Raw genomic sequence first — 19,152 nt, forward strand, 5'->3', positions numbered from 1 at the left:
CTGTAATATTGATGAAAAAGTTTTAGCTCCATTGGCAGATCATTTCACTAAAAACATGGCAAAAAGGTGAAATAATCTGCCAGTGGAACTAGTACTTTTTTGCAATATTAAAGAATTATTGACATAAACAACCACATCTATATTGCTGAAAAGATATTTTTAAGCTAGTTTTGTCTTATTTCAAGTGTACTAAGATATTTGCAGTAGAAATTAGACCAAACGTTTTAGTAAGATTTTGTGTTTTTGCAGTGTGCGCACATTAAACAAACTAAAAAAATTTAAAATGGCTGTTATCCATGTAAATTATTTAATTAACTGCAGTTAATAGCGTAAGTATTGCCACAGTATGCTTCCAAGTAGAGTCTGTAATTAATTGATTGCAATAAATGTAATTTTAATTTAAATTATATCAACAAAACAAGCATCATTTTCAATGCGAAAACCCTTTTTGCTTCTAAGTTATTGAATAAAGAAACATATGACCTCGACAGCAAATATGTTTGTTATATATATATATATATTGCACCAAACCATCAGATTGGTGCAAAGTGCCATTATATCCAATCAGCTTTCAGTTTTTTCAGAAACTTCTGTTCATTCCTGCAACTTACTTGAAAAAATATATTTACACAAACATGGATGCCGACATCAGGGTTGGAGACGTCTGCGCTGCTGCAAAATGTTTAGGATTGAGATACTATTTTATACGTGAATAGCTTTGATGGTAGGATAACTCCTGTTTGCATATCCTGAACACACCAATAGTCTTTTCCAGCAGTTTTTGGAGCAAAAATTAACCTACAGTGAGCCAAGAGAAGCATCTTTATCATCCATCGCTGTTTGAGGATGGCGCTTGAGAATTTGACTTACAGACATACCAAAAAATGCAATTAAAGGGTTATTTAAAGTTTTTCATGGATTAAATCTATGAAATTAAAATAAATCAATGAACTAAAGCCCCAGCATTGATTTTAGCTGATTCTTTTTCATAGCTTTGCAGGTTTTTGCTTGTTGAATAGAAATGAAATTCAAAAAGCTGATTTCTGCTTTCTTAAGAGAACTCAAATATTTTATAAAAGTTCAGCATAATGCTATTTTTATTGTGTTATACACAATAAAACACAATCACAGACAAATTGTACTTTTTTCAACTAAGGGAGTTTTCAAATGTAGATGAAATATTAACTACGTAGACCTGTCCCCCAAAAAACGTTTTAAAAACATTTAGGTTTTGGCAGAAATGAGGTTTTCCTCTGACTATATTTCCATTTATTTAACTATGGATGTTCAAACTGCACTGAAATGTGGTTTGTAATGTTGCCATAAGCTTACAATGAAAACAGAATCTTTTTTAAAATAAGTCGTTTGTTTCTTCCTATCTTGACTCAGATCCACATGACACTGAACAGACTCCATGGCCACATTTGAACAGTTCTTTTCTGATTCCAGACTCAGATCCACTATTTGATGAAACTGTAGACAAACGAGCCGAAGATGATGACCAGGATCACGCAGCAGCAGAAGATCATCATTTGTTTCTGGAGAAAGAGGAATGGGGTTAATAAAGTTTAATATATCATCTGACAATAAAATTTTCCGCCACAGAACATATGGCCGTCTAATACCAGAAGATATGAGGCAGCATTTATAGTTAATTAATGTAATAATAGTTATTTAATTGTTGATGTTTCTTTACGTATTTGGTAGTATTGCCTGTAGGTTTGCAAAAGGGATCCCAGGCTCTACAGCATTAACCTCTGGTGTCAAACTTAAGGCCGGGGGGCCAAATCCGGCCCGCCGTAGCTTTTTATGTGGCCCTCTAGACTCTAAAGTGGCACATAAATAGAATTGTCAAGATAACAGTATGCTTAAAATTTATTTTATCAATAAAATAAAAGCTGATATTTACTGCCAAATTACATCCATCAGTCCCTCCAGTTTCTTGTGAATTATCACAGAAATTCACACAAAGATCAACAAATCCCTGTACTTTTTGCATAATATTGAGTTCATTGTAGATTTTTGGCAAAAATGGTGGAAAACATCAGGATCTAAATGACGGTTTACTCCCACCTGCAGGTGACAATATTTCTTCTACTAAGCAGCAGCCTCAACCTTTCTTGATGTCGCGTTGTAATCCATAATGATCCAGCGAGTGATACAAAGTCGCCTTTACCCTCAAACATAAGCGCAAATATTTCTAAATTACTACCACAAATATTCTGATTTTTATTGGCAAAAAATCACAAAAACAATCGTGAAATCCTGGAGGGACTGAAATTATGTTCAATATTGTTTCATTTTAACAATTTGTTTATATTTTTAACAGCTTTGTTTGTGGATTTTATCAATACGTTCTGGCACAGCCTGCCCTTTAAGAACATTCTTGATCCTGATTTGACCCAAAATCAAAATTAATTTGACGCCCCTGATCTACAGGGTCTGAAAACAAGAATTTTACAGATTTTGAGATGTACTCTACAAAACCAGTGTAAGAATATACTCCATCTAGGCTTTTCTATGGACTTTTTTCTTCATAAACTTTATAAAAACTTTATGATGTTGAGAAAAAAACCTTAATATCAACACACTGAAGCCCCACTGATTCTCATAATGACTTTATTCCAACACAGCAGTACCTTCCTGGTGTCATCAATTATCTGATTGTTTTCAGCTTACAGTTTCTAATGAGGAAAAGATTGAACTCTGTGGATATTGACTCACCCGGCGCGCTTCCTGCTGGTACTTGGCAGCCTTCTTAGTGTCTGCCACTGCCCTCTCAACGAACCCCACCGACTGATCCATGTTGCTTTCAATTCTGTCTATCATCCCGCCCTGTGAAAGGAGAACGAACAGCAAGACTCGATAACAAGTGAACACATCATTGTTTATTATTGGAAATTCATGTGATTATTATATTCTTATTATATGCTTATAAAATGACATTTCTTGTATTAACTCATAAAATAATAATAAAACAACAAAAATACATAGTCGAGATTTTCTGTTGACTTGAATACAACAGGAAGATGTTGTCTTTGCGCATGACGCCACTCTTTCTGAAACTCGGCTTGTTCTGCCATGACGGACGTCAGAACAACCTATGCGCTCCTGTAAGGCCTCTCAAAAAATGCCCATCTGGTAGCCTATCACTTTTATTTAGCTGATTTCGCAGTAAAAATAGTCACAGGGTGCTGCGCGGTCGGCTGCACAAACAGACTATTGTAAAAACCAAACCCGTCATTTTATTGTGTAACTTTTAACGCGGAAAGATACGGCGGTGATGGACAGCAATGACCGTCAGCCCTCGGTGTTACTGCGGATTTGCAGGAAAACCTTGAACTTTTTACAAGGTAAGAAGATAAACGTTTGTAAACTTCATAAGTAAGTGTGATTAGAAAAGTATTTAAAATATCATTGTGGAGAAGGTACGTTAGTAACCAGTAAGTAACCATGGAAACATTGCCCCACCGTCATGTAGCCTAGCATGCATAGAAAATGCTGGGTTAGCATCTCGTCTTCTATACGTTTTTAAGGCTTCTCCGGAAACGTTGTTTATGACATATTGATATAAATCATGTGGTGTGAATTCAGGCAAAGTCGGTAATTTGATCAATACTTCAGGAGGGAGGAGGTACGGGTCTGTATCTGAGCTAACTGTTTCCAGCTTCTGTAAATACCCCCGTCTATGAGCCCCAACCAGGTGTGTTACATTCACTGACAAATTAGCTCGACTCGAACATGCAGAAGCCACGAATAAGCTGGTAAAAACAACTTTGGAAAACAATTTCAGTCACTCAGTCAGTTCAATACTACCATCCCTCACTTCCGACGTCCATCATGGCACCTGCAAAGACTAGAGGCCATTGTTAGGCTTATTAATGATAAATAAAGAGAATTGATTATTTTATTATGTCTTGGTTTCCATGTTTACCTGGTTTTCCACCAGCATGGCGATATCAACAAACATGTCATGAAGCTCCTTGATGCTGCTTTCCAGCCTCATGATGTCTTTGTGACGGGCCTCGATCTCGTTCAGGGCCTGCTGGTTAATCTTGGACTCTGTGATCTGCGGAAGGAGACAGAAACAAAGAATAATAAATATTTTACTGGTTTAAAAACAAGCAGAATCCTCTTGGGTTTTTGTAATGTTGAGATCCTTAAGATTAGATGGTGAACCACAAAACAAATCCACAGTTTTCCATGTTTTATTTGTGCTTTGGTTGTAGGGAATAGATCAAAGCTCAGCATCACAATTTGGTGTTTTTTGAGTGACGTCAATTTTTTACCTCTTGTTGTGAATAACTGACTGGTATTATATTCAGATCTTACCCCTGCAGTGAAGACAGATGCATTTCCCTCCTCTAGCATCTCCTCCAGTTCCTCATCAGTTGTTTTTTTCCCCGCTACAAAGAAAGACAGTTTTGTTTAAAAAAATAATAATTTAACATAAGGTTACTTAAAGCCAACTTAAGTTTCTGTCTTCTATTTGTTTATGTTATATTTCTATGAAGAGTCACTTCATAGAGCATGCTCAGATGAGATTATTACTATTATGTTACTGAAAATGATCTTATTAAATTGTTATAACTTCACTGAACTTCAACTTTCAAGGTAATCCTGATGGGATACATTAAAATCTACTGAAGGAAAATGATGTCAGTCCAAAAGCACAACAAAAAACAGAAACTAGGATGTTTACTGTTACTGATTATTACAATGAAACCCATTAACCCATATCTGATCAGCACTGGTTTTATCAGTCTGTAAATACATAGAAAAACAGTCTAGATTAGAGTTGAACAGTTTTCCCTTAAGTTACTTTAAATCAGCAGGTTAACAACTTCAAAATGAGGTTATTTCCCCTATTAGTTGAGTTTTTTATTTTAATTTTTTTTTAAATCCTCACATTTTGTGTCTGTATCAACAGATAGAATGTAATTTATTGCTCTTAAAATCAGATATCACACTTTAATGACTTAATGGGAATAATTTTGTATTTAATCTATTTTGTGCCAGAAGTAGAGGTTATAGACATTGATAGATTTAAAATAACAACCTTTATCATAGAACTTGCACTTTTTTAAAAATTCTTAAATTTTTTTTTTTTTTTTGCAAAATCACTTTTGGCATAAAAATTACTTATGACATTTAAGGAAGGTGACAAAATATTTTTCTTCCAAAAAGCACAACAACAGCAAAAAATCTACAACATTGGTCGTAAACAAACAATAAAAATAGAGATTTCATTTTGAGTACTTACTGATCTCAAGCTGCCGGGCAATTCGTCCTTTGCTCTTATCCCTGAAGTCAACTTGAGCCTCGTTATATTTTGTCATGACCTCAACAAACTTTTTAGCCAGTATTGCATGCTGTAGGGACAAAAATGGAGGCTGTATTTTAGTTTTTTAAATTTTATTTTTGCTCCGTTGGCGCAGCGAACTTCTATGATTTTAAATCTCTGCATTTTAGTTTTACTTCCAGTTTTTTCTTTTCATAATTAAGGTCAGAACACACACACATTATCTATCTATCTATCTATCTATCTATCTATCTATCTATCTATCTATCTATCTATCTATCTATCTATCTATCTATCTATCTATCTATCTATCTATCTATCTATCTACATACAGACATACATACATGTCAATAAGGTAACAATATTTGAGCTATCAACAAAAAATCATTTCTATAACTGATTAAAATGAGTATAAAATAAAGTAACATTTACATAGCAACAGTAAAGAAAGTCTCTGTAAATGTAATAACTGCAGTAGATAATGTATGAATACCTAAATAGGAAAGTATTTCTTGGACAAAATGTTACATAATGCTGAATATTTATGTCAGATTGACTGAAAAGTCAGATTTTCATTGTCTGACCTGTGACTTGCGTATCCTGAGGTCTGCAGAGGCCCTTTCATCTGTGTTTGACTCAAGCTGTCGCTCAATACCTGACACACAGACGCACACACACACACACACATAAGGTTGAGAAAAATGTATTTAAAACAACCTAAAACATACTAAAATATATCAGCAATAATAAGTAAAATGGAAGCATAAATACTGACTCTTCAGCTTGTTTCTTGCATTGTTGGCTGACTTTTTTATCTCATTGGTGAGAGTTTCAACATCATCCTGTGTTTCTGAGTTCAAAGTTAAAAACAGATGAAAAAGTTTTAGTTTCAGATAATTAATGAAAACATTCTGAGCTTTGGAAAAAGTTACTTTGGTCAGGTGTGGGGGCCGACAAGATGGAGGAGTAGAGTTTTTTAATCTCTGTCACGCTCTCATCGACTTTGTCAATGCTGGTGCGAATATCTTCAATCTGAAACAAACACACACACACCAGAGAATGATGAAACACACACACACGTCTGAGCTGATGACTGTGCAAAGATGAAGACAGGAAGAGAGGAAGAGAGTACTTGTGCAAAGAAGTCGTCCATGAAAGCCTCGTTTTCCACGGGAACCTGGATGTCGTCACCACCAGGATCACTCTTCTGTTCAGAACATGTTTAAAAAGCAGGAAGATTAAATTCCTCTTCGGAAAGCACAAACAACCTTACGGAAGATGATCAAAGCCACAAAAAAACAACTTTTCTTTCAGAATTCAAACTTTAATCTCAGATTTACTATTTAATCTGAAATAATTAAAATTAGAGTTCAGAGAAAAAAGTCAAAATTCTGAGATTAAACACTAAATTCTGCTTTTGTTTTTTTTTTCAGCAGCCTTGTATGCAGAATAAGTTATTTGCTTACTATTTTAATAAAAAACAAATCTCAGATCCATTTTATAAATTAATTTCTACCATTAGATTGAATTTATGTATTTATTACACATTGTCTGAAGTTAAATCTGACCAAGCTTTTATAATTTGAAGTCAGTTAGAATTATCCAAATTATTTATATGACCTAAATGCTAGTCACAGGTCAGTCACAGGTCGGAAAACTTGACGAGAATATTCTTTTTAGATTTTTGTTGTAACTTTTCTTGAATTCAAAAGTTTACATATATTTTGTCAGTATAAAGTGCAATTGTCTTTTAAACTGTGTAACCTGGGCCAAACCTTTTGGGTTTCCTTCCTCTAGTTTCCAATAGCTTAACCTACACATATGAGTTAATTGGAGAAACACATGTTGGTGTTTTTTAAGGTTATATTTTAAACACACCGCTTTACAGTTTGACATGATGGGAAGGTCAAAAGAAATCAGCCAAAATAAGAAGAGAATATTGCATCTGGTTCATCCTTTGGAACAATTTAGAGATGCTTAATTGTGACGCTTCCCTGTTCAAACAATGCAAATATAGATATGATGGGAATGTCCAACCATCAGACCACTCAGAAAGGAGACGGCTTCTGTGTCCCAGAGATTATATTTTTGGTCCAAAATCTGTGATTGGCCCCAAATCAAAATACTTTGTGAAGATTCAGCTGAAGGACAGACAGAGTCATTATCCACAATCAAATTGTGCCCTTTTATTCGGTGTATGTAAATACACCTCAACTGTATAATGTCTGAAAAACTAAGAGGATGAGCAAACAGAAATGATCAAAAGGCTTAAAACAGCAGGTTTATTTTCACTTTAACTAACTAATGTTTTAAAGTGAATCAGAGGCCTGTCTGTGCATTCAACAAGTGTCTCTGCTCATTTTGAATCTTATTAAAAATTGACGTACCTCCTTCAGCTGGGCCAGTCGGTCCTTCATTTTCTCTACCGTTGATTCAGCAAATAAATTAAATGTAAAATTATTTTTTAAAAAGGCAAAACCAACTCCAATGAAATACCCAGTTAAAGCATTGAGGCTCCTTCAAATCATTCAGCAGCTGGTAACCCAGAGAGGAATGTATAAATTAAATTATTCCACAGTCTGGATTCCTGGATGGTCCAGATTGTTTATAAGGTTTCCTGCGCTCTTTCTACGCTGAGGACTAACTAAGCCTCTATCCTCTAAGAACGGATTAGGACAGCCATTTTCAGGAGGATAAATCTGTCACCCACCCCCACACCCCTCCCACATCCGTCAGGTTAATCACCACCGGACCGCTGGGCCTTCATTGACACTACACTATACTACAGCTGAAACAATTAACCGGATTAATCAATCAACTGTTGATTTAGTAAATGAATAATCGTTAACTAGAGATTAGATAGATAGATAGATAGATAGATAGATAGATAGATAGATCGATAGATCGATAGATAGATAGATAGATAGATAGATAGATAGATAGATAGATAGATAGATAGATAGATAGATAGATAGATAGATTGATTGATTGATTGATTTTTATTGTACTCCTATTAGCCCTCCTTCCAACCTCCAGTGAGGAGTTGAAGAGTTTCATTGCACTAGGGCAGGACTAAGAGTTCCTTAGTCCTGCGTTTTGGAAGAAGCAGTCTCCCACTGAATCTGTTTCCTGGCTGCTGCTGACATTGTGCAGAGGGTGGCTGGTGTTGTCCATAATAGCCTCGAGTTTCTGTAATGTTCTCCTTTCTGCTGCTGCCAGAGAGTCCAGCCTTGTGCCAACCACTGAGCTGCCCCTACTGATTTGCTTCTCTAGCTTGGAAAGGTCTGCCTTAGAGATGCTTCCACCCCAGCACAGGACGCTGGCGACAACAGAATGGTAAAACAACCCCAGCAGCTTTCCACAGATGCTAAAGGATCTCAGCTTCCTCAGGCAGTACATCCTGGTCTGAGCCTTCTTATAAAGCTGCTTGGTGTTGCTTGTCCAGTCCAGCTTGTTGTCCAGCCACAGGCCAAGATATTTATAGGTCTGGACGACCTCCACCTCCTCCCCTCCTATCAGAACTGGTCTTGGACTGCCTCTGTTCCTCCTGAAGTCAATGACCAGTTCCTTTGTCTTGGAAGTGTTTAGATGCAGGCCGTTTCTATGGCACCAGACAACAAAGTCCCTCACCAGGCTCCTGCACTTTGCTGTCCTTGATACACCCCATGATGGTAGTGTCTTCAGCGTACATCTGAACATGATACGTTTTAGAGCAGAAGTTCTGAAACGTATCATGTTCAGAAGTCTGAGGTGTACAGGATGAAGAGGATGGGTGACAGCACCGTCCCCTGCAGGGCTCCAATGTTGCTGACCACAGTGTCAGACGTGACACCTGGTCCAGGTGCAAGTGAGTTCGATGTAGGAGGTGGATGATGGCATCCTCCACTCCAACCTCCGCACTGTAGGCAAACTGCAGGGGGTCTTCAGCATCCTGTACCTGCATTCTGAGGTGCTTAAGGAAGAGCCTCTCCAGAGTCTTCATCAGATGTGATGTCAGAGCCACCGGTCTGAAGTCATTCAGCTCACTGGGCCTGCTCTTCTTAGGGACAGGAATGATGCACGATGTCTTCCAGAGTGTGGGCACGCCCCCAAGTTACAGATTCAACCTCAGTTGAATCTAAAAACAGCAATTTGCTGAAACAATAACACACTGAGACTTGTATGTATGTATGTATGTATTTATTTATTTATTTCAAATAGACAAAAAGTAAAAGCAAAATAAGAAAAATAAAAATAAAACAGATTGTCAAGCACATTGACATGCAATTTTACATAAGTTGTTCAAAAAGGAGCAGGTAGAAGATACAAGATTTTCAAAACAGTAAACGCACAGACCTAAAAAAAAGTCAAAGTGACACATTTTGTTTGTCAAAATATTTAAAGGTGACTCGTTATGCTACAGTGCTGGAACTCTGCTCGGGATGCTAGGTAACGGGGCTTTGCTCTGCTGGGGTTGCTAGGTAACGGGGCTTTGCTCTGCTGGGGTTGCTAGGTAACGGGGCTGGGCTCTGCTGGGGTTGCTAGGTAACGGGGCTTTGCTCTGCTGGGGTTGCTAGGTAACGGGGCTGGGCTCTGCTGGGGTTGCTAGGTAACGGGGCTTTGCTCTGCCGGGGTTGCTAGGTAACGGGGCTGGGCTCTGCTGGGGTTGCTAGGTAACGGGGCTGGGCTCTGCTGAGGTTGCTAGGTAACGGGGCTGGGCTCTGCTGAGGTTGCTAGGTAATGGGCTGGTCTCTGCTGGGGTTGCTAGGTAACAGGGCTTTGCTCTGCTGGGGTTGCTAGGTAATGGGCTGGTCTCTGCTGGGGTTGCTAGGCAACAGGGCTTTGCTCTGCTGGGGTTGCTAGGTAATGGGCTGGTCTCTGCTGGGGTTGTTAGGTAATGGGGCTGGGCTCTGCTGGGGTTGCTAGGTAATGGACAGTGCTGCTGATTTACATTCACAAGGATTTTTGAAACGGCTCATTTTCCAGACACCAAAAAACATAGTTATTGCCAAAAACTAGCTGTGTTCAAGCGGCTGAGGTTTTTTTTTTTAGAAGTAATAGAGACTCAAATAGAAGTAAAAAAGCATACAAAATGTGGGTTTTAACTATGAAACAAAAGCTAATATTACCTTCAACAAGACAACTTGCAACCAAGTGTGTGATCTCTTCGTATCAATCATTACATAACAGACAACAAAATAAAAACACTCAATGGACCTTCTACATCATTTTCATACCAAATATTCCTTCCCGCAAAATATTTTATTCAGAGTCATAAATGCCTTGATTCAAATTTTATTGACTTCATGACATTTTTTCAAACGGTGACTGAAAACTGAAATACAGAGAATACTGTAAAAGTAAACCAAAGTAAAACCAGAGAATAAGAAATTAAGAAAGTAACAAATCTACTACAGTAAAAGAAATACCAATTGTTGATTCTCGTGCTTCTCTTGGTAATTTCTAACAGAAACAGATGATTTCTTTTGGTTGATATATCGCTTAAACAGTGGAGTTTGTGACTTCTGTGTTAAACATTTCACAAAAAGGTGAGAAAAAAAAGAGACAATGAAAACTGAGTGGATTTTAGTTTCCTTAAGCTGATCACAGTGATCAAGAAAACTTGTAAAGTCATTTGTGGGCACAAGAAAACACAAGATTTATATTTGGACAATCATATCAGCTTTATTTTCTGTCCATTATTTTGTTTCATTGTGGCTGGGAGAAGGTCAATTGATAGACTGCAAGGACAGGAAAGAGAGAGAGAGTTAACATTTGCACTTGCAAAAGCACAAGGATTACAATAAATAAAATAATGTTTTAGTTTTGTCTTGGTGTTGTGGGATGAGGGTCTTTCTCCTCCATAGGAGGCAGAGTCTTTAACATTGACAGAAAAACAGTACAAGGCAGATAATCTATAAAAAAAGCTCCTCGTCAAGATTTAAAGGTGGCCCATTATGCTTCCCTGAACAGGATATGACAAGTCTTTGCTCTATACAAAACATGGTCATTATATTTTTTGTGATTTTGCTCAGTTTTGCCTATTTTCAGAATGAGCTATTTTAGGGCTTCTGTCATTTTAAATACAAATGGCCATGCCCCCCAAATCAATGTTTACACTCCTATGTGAAAATGACTGCAAAAAGGTGTGCAATTATACAATCATACATCTTTAAAAAGCAGTAGTGGAGCCTCCTGTACAAACAAAAAGAATGCAGCAAGTGGTTTTTGAAAGGCAAGTCAACAAAACACAATTGTTTTTTTGTAAGAGTAGCACCTACAGCATAAAACCAGCTGGCCAAAAGTGCTGAGGATTATTAAAAAATACTCCAAGAAGTGGCAGAAATAAAACAAAATTGTAGAATTTAAGAAAAACGCAATGGAAAACAGTACACTTCATTTTTGTAGCCTAATAATACTTAAATAACCAAACAAATATGAAAGCTTTTTGCATTTCAGTAACATTATTACATTTTTTAGATACAATTGCTCTCTAGTCAATGATTAGAGACTAGAGAGCAACTGGTCACTCAAAAACTGGTCTCCACTTCATGTACATAGCTAAATAACTTATATTTTACTGTCATTCCCGCACTTTATATTTAATATTTATATTAATTTATATTTTATATTGTATTTTATTTATTCTGAGTAACCTCATTGGAACCTCAAAACATTGTCCTGAGCCATATGCAACGAAATTTCGTTATGTATACACCCCTGTGCACACAAAATGACAATAAAGTCTGTCTAAGTCTAAGTCTAATTACACATATTTTTGAAAACCTTGATACACTACAGGTTGCTTTATTACGAAGACAAGCAATCACGCAAGTGAAATTGTTTCATTTAGTCCACAAATGTCCAGAATTGTATTAAAAATTTAAAAAGATCTAGAAATTTGGAAGTTTCATTGCAAATATTTATATTTCATGAGAGAATGGTGTTGACATTGAAAGAGTTGATGAGAATACATTTATAAATTTTTATAAATGTATTCTCATCAACTCTCATCAACATGCAACTGTATATGCATGTTTATTTTAAAATAAATCAAAATGTATTTTAACCTGAAATTATTCTGTATGCAGTATCTTAAGTGGGATATGATTTTTCACTTTTTCCATTCTAAGATTGATTTAAAAAAATGACCATCCCTACTACCCTACACACCTGTCTGTCTGCTAACAACAACATGTTAGCCAACAAACAGAATATACAAATACAACTTATAACCAAAATAAAACTACTTACTGCATATTGTGCAAAGATGTTTTTCTGCCTGTAGAGAAGCCAGCAGAATATGGCAGAGATGGCTGCCTGCACCAACGTGAAGAAAAGCAGAGACGACTTTAATCCCTTGGAGAATTTCTGTTGTAGAAAATAAAGAACAGAAAATGCATTTCTGTAATACTGTTTTTTTAAGCACAGTCTGGCTTACACTGATGCAGAAACAGTGAGAGCTCTCTAAACATTATATTTTATTTTTTCCTGTTATTTCTAGAATGTCTTCCTGAATTATTTTAGTGATGTTTTCCACATGACAAGCTAATGATTCGTTTGCAGAGTATACAAAAGTTATACGCAAGTGATAATAGCACAGCTTCCACATATTTTAAAAGTAAAAGTAAATAGAATCCATCCAAGAAATTACTAAAGTAATTTATATTTAGTAAAATATAAATGTCTACTCAAGTATTGAGTAACAGATCCAAATATCAATAAATTAATATTTAAAAATTACATCATCAGATGGATCAAAAAATAAAATTATGTGAAAATGTTGGTACTTTAACAACCAAATATTTCCTAGAAATAACATAATCAGGCAAAATAAATATTTTTCTAAATCATTTTTTTCCACATAAAATATATGAAACTGACAAAAACTGCAGGTGTAAATTTTTGGTTAAAACATGTTTGTTCATATATCAAAGTTACTCACATTGGGTAGAGAATCCAGAAATCTTACTCAAGTAAGAGCAGAAATACTTCATAATAAAATTACTTAAGTAAAAATAAAAAGTACCCTAAAAGTTACTCAAGTAAATGTAACTAGTTACTACCCAACTCTGCTAATGACTCATTAGCAAACTAAGCAAAACCTTTTCTTCTGCCAACAAGATATTTGACTGTGAAGACATTTCTGCTGTAAACTAGATGCAACATTTGTGTGTTTTTGAAGAAAAAAAATAAATTTTAATTAATGTAAAGACTGCAGAAAAACATTTTCTCAGCTTTTTTTTTTTTTTAGCATCTTCATCACAACTTTTTCTTTTGTTGTCTCTGACAACTATTGTGTGATGGGTCAGGAATTATTTGAAGTAAATAAATAAAGGGGTTGCTACAAAAAAGGAAACATGTTTCCAGCTTTTTGACCAATATAAAATCCCAGCAGTTCTGCATTTGAGTTTCTTTTGAAGATTGAAACGTGTCAACATTTTTTATTTTTTTTGCAGAGCCGGCAGAGGAGGTTTAGTAGCTGGAGGGTTGTTAATACAGTTATGTTCACCCATTTCTTTTTATTTTACATGTTAATAAACTCACAGTGGTCTGACTCTTCCATCATCAATACAAGAGCAGGGTGCAAAATTAATGCAACACTGGATGAAAACAATACCATAGTGAATTTTGGTTCTATTAGAGGTAAAAACGCATGTAACCTTTTGTTTGATGGCATCTTTTATTCATGGCCGGAAATAGCCTAAAAATTATTTAGGCAGTGTATTATGGTTTAATATCTGTCATAATTCTAGTTTCTTTCTTGTATCAGTGTCCATCATTTCAATGTCCCTTTCTATGGCCTTCATATGCATTTTAAAAAGTTTAAAAACTTTAAAACATGACTTACAAACACACCTGACAAGTAATTATACATCAGATATGAAAAATGGAACTAATTCACAGAGGAAATTCTCAACATGGTGACATAAATAGAAGCAGACACCAACCGCGGTGCTGATTTGGTCCCAGCAGGGGTCTTCTGAGAAATGTGAGGAAGGCTCTGTTGTCTTACAGAGCGGCAGCTGATGGTTGTATAAATCCAGAGAGTAGATGATCACAGCCACCGCTGACAGCACCATAGCTGCCACGCTTGTTACCAAACATGCCTGCACCTGGATTGGAAAAGCACATTTCACTTTCTGCATATCGCTGGAATCAGAAAAGCACAAACTGAAATGGCTAATCGGGTCATCCTAGAACTTCTAGGAAAATACTTTGGGATTTGGTGACTCAGATTAAGTCGAGGCTGTGATGGCTAACATATTTCATAAAGTAAATAAAAGCAAAGTGCATTTAAAAGAAAATATGCGACCATGTTGATGAAGAAAAACACAGATGTATGAGACATTTTTCCTGTTTTAACAAACAAATCCGACAGTTGAACTCAAACTTTACCTATAGTCCAGAATTATTGACTTTAAAGAAAACATATATCTTGCTGAAAAGTTACTTTTGTCTTATTTCAAGTGTACTGAGATATTTGCACCAGAAACTAGACAACATTTTTGGTAAGATTTTTGCAATATAACATTTATGCAAATAACATACGTATTGAGAATGATATAAATGATGACATAAATAATATTGTTATCATTTAAAATCCAGGCAAGTTTTTATATGCCTGGCGCAGACTTACGATCTTCAATGAGAAATATCTATCCAACGTCATCGCAATCGATCCTGCTGCAATGAACTGAGAACAGAAACAGTTAGGTAAATTTATTACATTCCAGCTGCAGCTCAAAGAGAAAAACTTCAACTTTTTCAGATTTTACACAAAGATCATCCTCATTAACAGAAAAAAGGGCTGTCCTAATAAACAGAAACATCAGTATCAGGCTGCGTTTCTGTCATAAATGTGCACAAAATACTTCTACAAATACCAGAAAAACACAATGTCACAATTCCAGCGTTTGTTTTTTTGTGTATATGTATTTTTTTCTCTTTTTTTATTTATTTCGAACAAATAACATCAGATGAAGTAATATCAACTTACATAAAAAAAATTAATAAATAGAAGAATAATGCTATATATATATATATATATATATATATATATATATATATATAAGTGTCTGCTACAACAAAAAAATAAAAAAGTTAAAAAAATATATAAAAGGTGTCTGCTTATGAGATAAAGTTAAATTTTTAATAAGTTATTGTTTTACAAGTTTCTGATTATTTAAATAAAGTTTTTCAACAGGGGAATTGCACAACAGCAGTGTTTCTATTAAATAAGAAACACAATTAAAATCCCACATGAATAAGTTTGTTCATGCACTAAGTCATTAAAAATGTTCCTGTTTTCTTCTCCTTGGTTTACACCAGTAGCAACATCTGGTTGTTGATCATGTGCAAAAAAGTATTTCCAATGCGGTTTTGCAAAATAAATCCATCTTGATATAGCCGGGTAAAAAAACACCTAACCCTAGCACAACAACTTTTAATCAACTTTAAAATTTACAATATAAGCATACTTCCATAAACCAAATTTATTTTTGAAATGTCCAAAATTGCACAATTATACAGTCAGTTGTGTGTTTTGTTTGTGTCTTATGCAGCCATGAATAAGTTTGTTCATGCACTAAGTCATTAAAAATGTTCCTGTTTTCTTCTCCTTGGTTTACACCAGTAGCAACATCTGGTTGTTGATCATGTGCAAAAAAGTATTTCCAATGCGGTTTTGCAAAATAAATCCATCTTGATATAGCCGGGTAAAAAAACACCTAACCCTAGCACAACAACTTTTAATCAACTTTAAAATTTACAATATAAGCATACTTCCATAAACCAAATTTATTTTTGAAATGTCCAAAATTGCACAATTATACAGTCAGTGTAAATACAGCTACTCTGTAAATAATCTACATAATATACTCAGTTAATTTTTCCCCCCAATAATATTCACATTTATTTAATATGGCTGCATAAGACACAAACAAAACACACAAACAAAACAACTCACTGTTAATCCGGTCCACCAGGGAACGCCGAAGATGACAACATGAGTGTGTTCAGCGAAATGTAGAGGCAGTGAGTAGGTCATGACCATCAGACCCAGCATCACTTGGCTCAACTGGTACAAACACAACAAAAACACACACAAATCATTACTGTGGAAACTTAAAAAGAAGAGAGTATAATGACTTTTTAAAATTGGATTAAAACAGGTTTTTTTTTTTTTTTTTGTATTAGGGCATATTACCCAACATAAAAATAGTGGATCTGTGAAGAACGATGAGGCTCTTTTTCGGTTTCAGTGCTAACCCAATCCAGTTTCTGATCCAATTTGGTTAGAACTACTCAGATTCTGTCCCAACACCATGAACTCCATTTTGTGATAAATAATAACTGAATGAGAATGGGTAATTTCTAATGGATGGATCCGATCTTTGGATAGCTGGTTTGTCTGTTTTTTCTGCCAGTCATCATACATGTACGGTAGGCTACATGTCCGACTTAGCTTACAAGTAAAAACTATTAGCTAAGCTAACTTTACTTGTTCGCCAATAATTACTACAATAAATGTCACACATATTTATTTTAGTATTACAAAGAGGTGGGTAGGGAACTCAAAAAATTTAATCGAGTAATAGTGGTAATGCACTTATACTGTTTATAAGGTAGGAAAGAGGCGAGATCCAGTTCTAAGCCTGTGGATTGTCTATTGTTGTCATAGCAACTCCAAATCAACTGCCTGGCAAGATGGACGTCAATTAGGTTTACGGAAGTGTGACGTAGAGTTTGACGCTAAGAAGTTTACCGAAGAAGAAGACAGTAGCCAGGCAAACACAAACAGACGTAAATATACTCACCCCCAGACATTTGGGCTCGCCCTTCTGTATGGCGGCGTGCAGCTGCTGTTGTCTGTCAGTCAGTTTCACTTTGTTCGGATCGTCCAGCACCTGGACAGTTAAATCCGTGGAGATAGACACGGCCATCTTCTGCTGATGGCGACAATACTGCTGTTATACAATGTTAATCAGACCATCCAAAGTTTTACTTACTCTATGCAAGTAAAGCATTTAGGCTAAAGTACGTAGCTTTTATAAAGAATATGCCTTTTATTTATTAAAACTGTCACTATCTCTTGACTGTTTGTTAAGAGATAAGTAATCTGGAAGGTCCTTCTTTTACTTTTGCGTTTTAATGGGAGTCTAAACCAACTCAAGGTGCATTTACCGCCACCTACTGGTCTGGACTGTGCACGTCAACGATGATCTCCTCCCTGAGCTACTATTGATGTCTGAAGAAATGCACCACTCCCGACCAAAAATGACCAATCAGAACCAGTAGGAGGGTCTAAGCGCTGTGAGTAACTTCATGTACTCGCTACTAAATTTGCTAGTGGTGGAGAAACAACTTAGTGTTACAAGAAAACCGTTTATCCGCCTTCAACTAGCATTAGCATTCACAACAGGCTTTGCTGATGGGGAAAACCTGTGCTTAATATAGAGCAAGGAGGGAGGGGCAGGGGATGAGAGATTGTGGTTGGCGGCAGTAAGACCCGCCTCCTGGCTCTGATTGGCTGTTTCTAGTTAGTGCTGGGAAAAACTTTTTCAAAGATTATCCGACTCATATCATGCTGTTATGACATACAGTATGTAAAAAATATGTAAAAAACAGCAAAAAAAAAAAAATAAATAAATAAAATTTTTTAAATAAAATTTACATACTGCAGCTTTAAGAAAGTTACAGGAAGAATTGCAGAAAAATGCTAAATTTATAATCATTCTTAGTTTGAGCAGCTCTATTGCTTAACAAACTGGGTAGAGTCAAATTTATATTCAGTATTACAGAAACAGCTTTAATAATTTGAGTTAGGGTCAATTTGTTTGAGTTTGGCTGGAGTTAGAAAGATTTTAAGTTGCATTATTCTAACTACTTGGTATTTTGATATGTTTTAATAAAAATCAGAAACATGCTGATTTTTATCAGCGTTTTTCTGATGCAGGGTCTGTAGGCATATAATCAAACATGACAGAGATTTTAAAAAGCAGATGAACGCTGATTAAACGACCACAGTGGTCTGTGCTGCTTCCTGATCATAGTTCTGCTCTGTTGTTTCTAATATTCATTTGTTAAACCACCAAACTCCAAACTTACAATCTAATGATGAATCAAAAGTACATTATGCGTGATTCCTACCTTGTATTGGACAGTCAGTGGTCTTGCCGTCTGTTTTCTGTCTGCTCTCCACACTGTGCCTCCCTAACTTCTCTGTTCAGAGCCAGCAGGGTGTGTGTGAGGAGGGGGAGAATGTGTTTATCAGGGACAGACTGGTGTGTGTGTGTGTGTCTGTTGGAGAGGTCCAGTAAAGCTCCCCCTCCTTCATTTCCTCTACCAGTTTTGTGCATTCCACAAATTAGTTTCTTGTTGGGGTTTTTCACTGTGAACTGTTCATCTGGGAACCAGGAACAGGATCGTTTCTGCAGACCGGAGTCTCTCCATCGAGGTAAATAATCCTGTTTTAGGCATATAAATACTCACATGTTGGTGTTGTCTGTGTCACGCAAGAAGCTGACATGAAAAATGTCAACATGAAGAGTTACAGATGTAGACTACTCTCCACCTCTCCAGTCTACATAATACTTACAGCCAGAGGTGGACAGAGGACCCAAAAAATTTACTCGAACAAGTGTAGCAGTACTTCAGCATACTGTTTCTAGTTATGTACATGTACATGTATAAAAATAAAGTAATAATGTAGCCATCCAAGAAATTACTCAAGTAAGAATAAAAAGGTATTTGGTAGAAAGTCTACTGAAGTGAGTAACTGATCAAATTATCAATCATTTAATATTTCAAAATTACATCATCAGGTGAACCAAAATATAAAGTTAAGTGGAATATTTTATGGACCAAAA

General features: G+C 35.9%; 2 protein-coding genes across 5 annotated transcripts; both read right to left on the reverse strand.

The window, feature by feature from the left end:
* Positions 1-664: 664 nt before the first annotated feature.
* zgc:165520 (uncharacterized protein LOC571872 homolog) lies at positions 665-7,960 on the reverse strand. The gene is made up of 10 exons (XM_044113515.1): positions 7,690-7,960; positions 6,435-6,509; positions 6,235-6,334; positions 6,078-6,152; positions 5,887-5,957; positions 5,264-5,372; positions 4,333-4,406; positions 3,935-4,069; positions 2,725-2,835; positions 665-1,538 (listed from the first exon to the last, which is right to left on the reverse strand). The coding sequence occupies exons 1-10, from the start codon at positions 7,717-7,719 to the stop codon at positions 1,461-1,463; spliced, it is 858 nt and encodes a 285-aa protein (XP_043969450.1). The 5' UTR covers positions 7,720-7,960; the 3' UTR covers positions 665-1,460.
* A 2,345-nt stretch (positions 7,961-10,305) lies between these two features.
* Positions 10,306-18,568, reverse strand: tmem176 (transmembrane protein 176). 4 transcript variants are annotated; one of them, XM_044113517.1, is made up of 7 exons: positions 18,434-18,568; positions 17,101-17,229; positions 16,251-16,361; positions 14,922-14,978; positions 14,233-14,397; positions 12,536-12,652; positions 10,306-11,022 (listed from the first exon to the last, which is right to left on the reverse strand). In XM_044113517.1, exons 2-7 carry the CDS (start codon positions 17,224-17,226, stop codon positions 11,011-11,013), a joined length of 588 nt encoding a protein of 195 aa, XP_043969452.1. In that variant the 5' UTR covers positions 17,227-17,229; positions 18,434-18,568; the 3' UTR covers positions 10,306-11,010. The 4 variants fall into 4 exon arrangements, with proteins under 4 accessions (XP_043969452.1, XP_043969451.1, XP_043969454.1 ...); XM_044113516.1 differs by having other exon boundaries at positions 17,101-17,232; positions 18,434-18,537; XM_044113519.1 differs by lacking the exon at positions 18,434-18,568 and adding an exon at positions 17,478-17,701.
* Positions 18,569-19,152: the final 584 nt, after the last annotated feature.

This window comes from Gambusia affinis, linkage group LG04 (genome assembly GCF_019740435.1).
Source record: "Gambusia affinis linkage group LG04, SWU_Gaff_1.0, whole genome shotgun sequence".
NCBI lineage: Eukaryota > Metazoa > Chordata > Actinopteri > Cyprinodontiformes > Poeciliidae > Gambusia > Gambusia affinis.

Excerpts from the sequence above, each read along its gene's own strand:
- tmem176 (XM_044113517.1), bottom strand. The coding sequence starts at position 17,226 with ATGGCCGTGTCTATCTCCACGGATTTAACTGTCCAGGTGCTGGACGAT. Across the intron at positions 14,398-14,921 it reads GATATTTCTCATTGAAGATC|GTGCAGGCATGTTTGGTAAC; the intron begins GTAAGTCTGCGC and ends TTTCCAATCCAG. Across the intron at positions 12,653-14,232 it reads GGGACCAAATCAGCACCGCG|AAATTCTCCAAGGGATTAAA; the intron begins GTTGGTGTCTGC and ends TTTCTACAACAG.
- zgc:165520 (XM_044113515.1), bottom strand. The coding sequence starts at position 7,719 with ATGAAGGACCGACTGGCCCAGCTGAAGGAG. Across the intron at positions 5,958-6,077 it reads TGCAAGAAACAAGCTGAAGA|GTATTGAGCGACAGCTTGAG; the intron begins GTCAGTATTTAT and ends TCTGTGTGTCAG. Across the intron at positions 4,070-4,332 it reads CATCTGTCTTCACTGCAGGG|ATCACAGAGTCCAAGATTAA; the intron begins GTAAGATCTGAA and ends CTCCTTCCGCAG.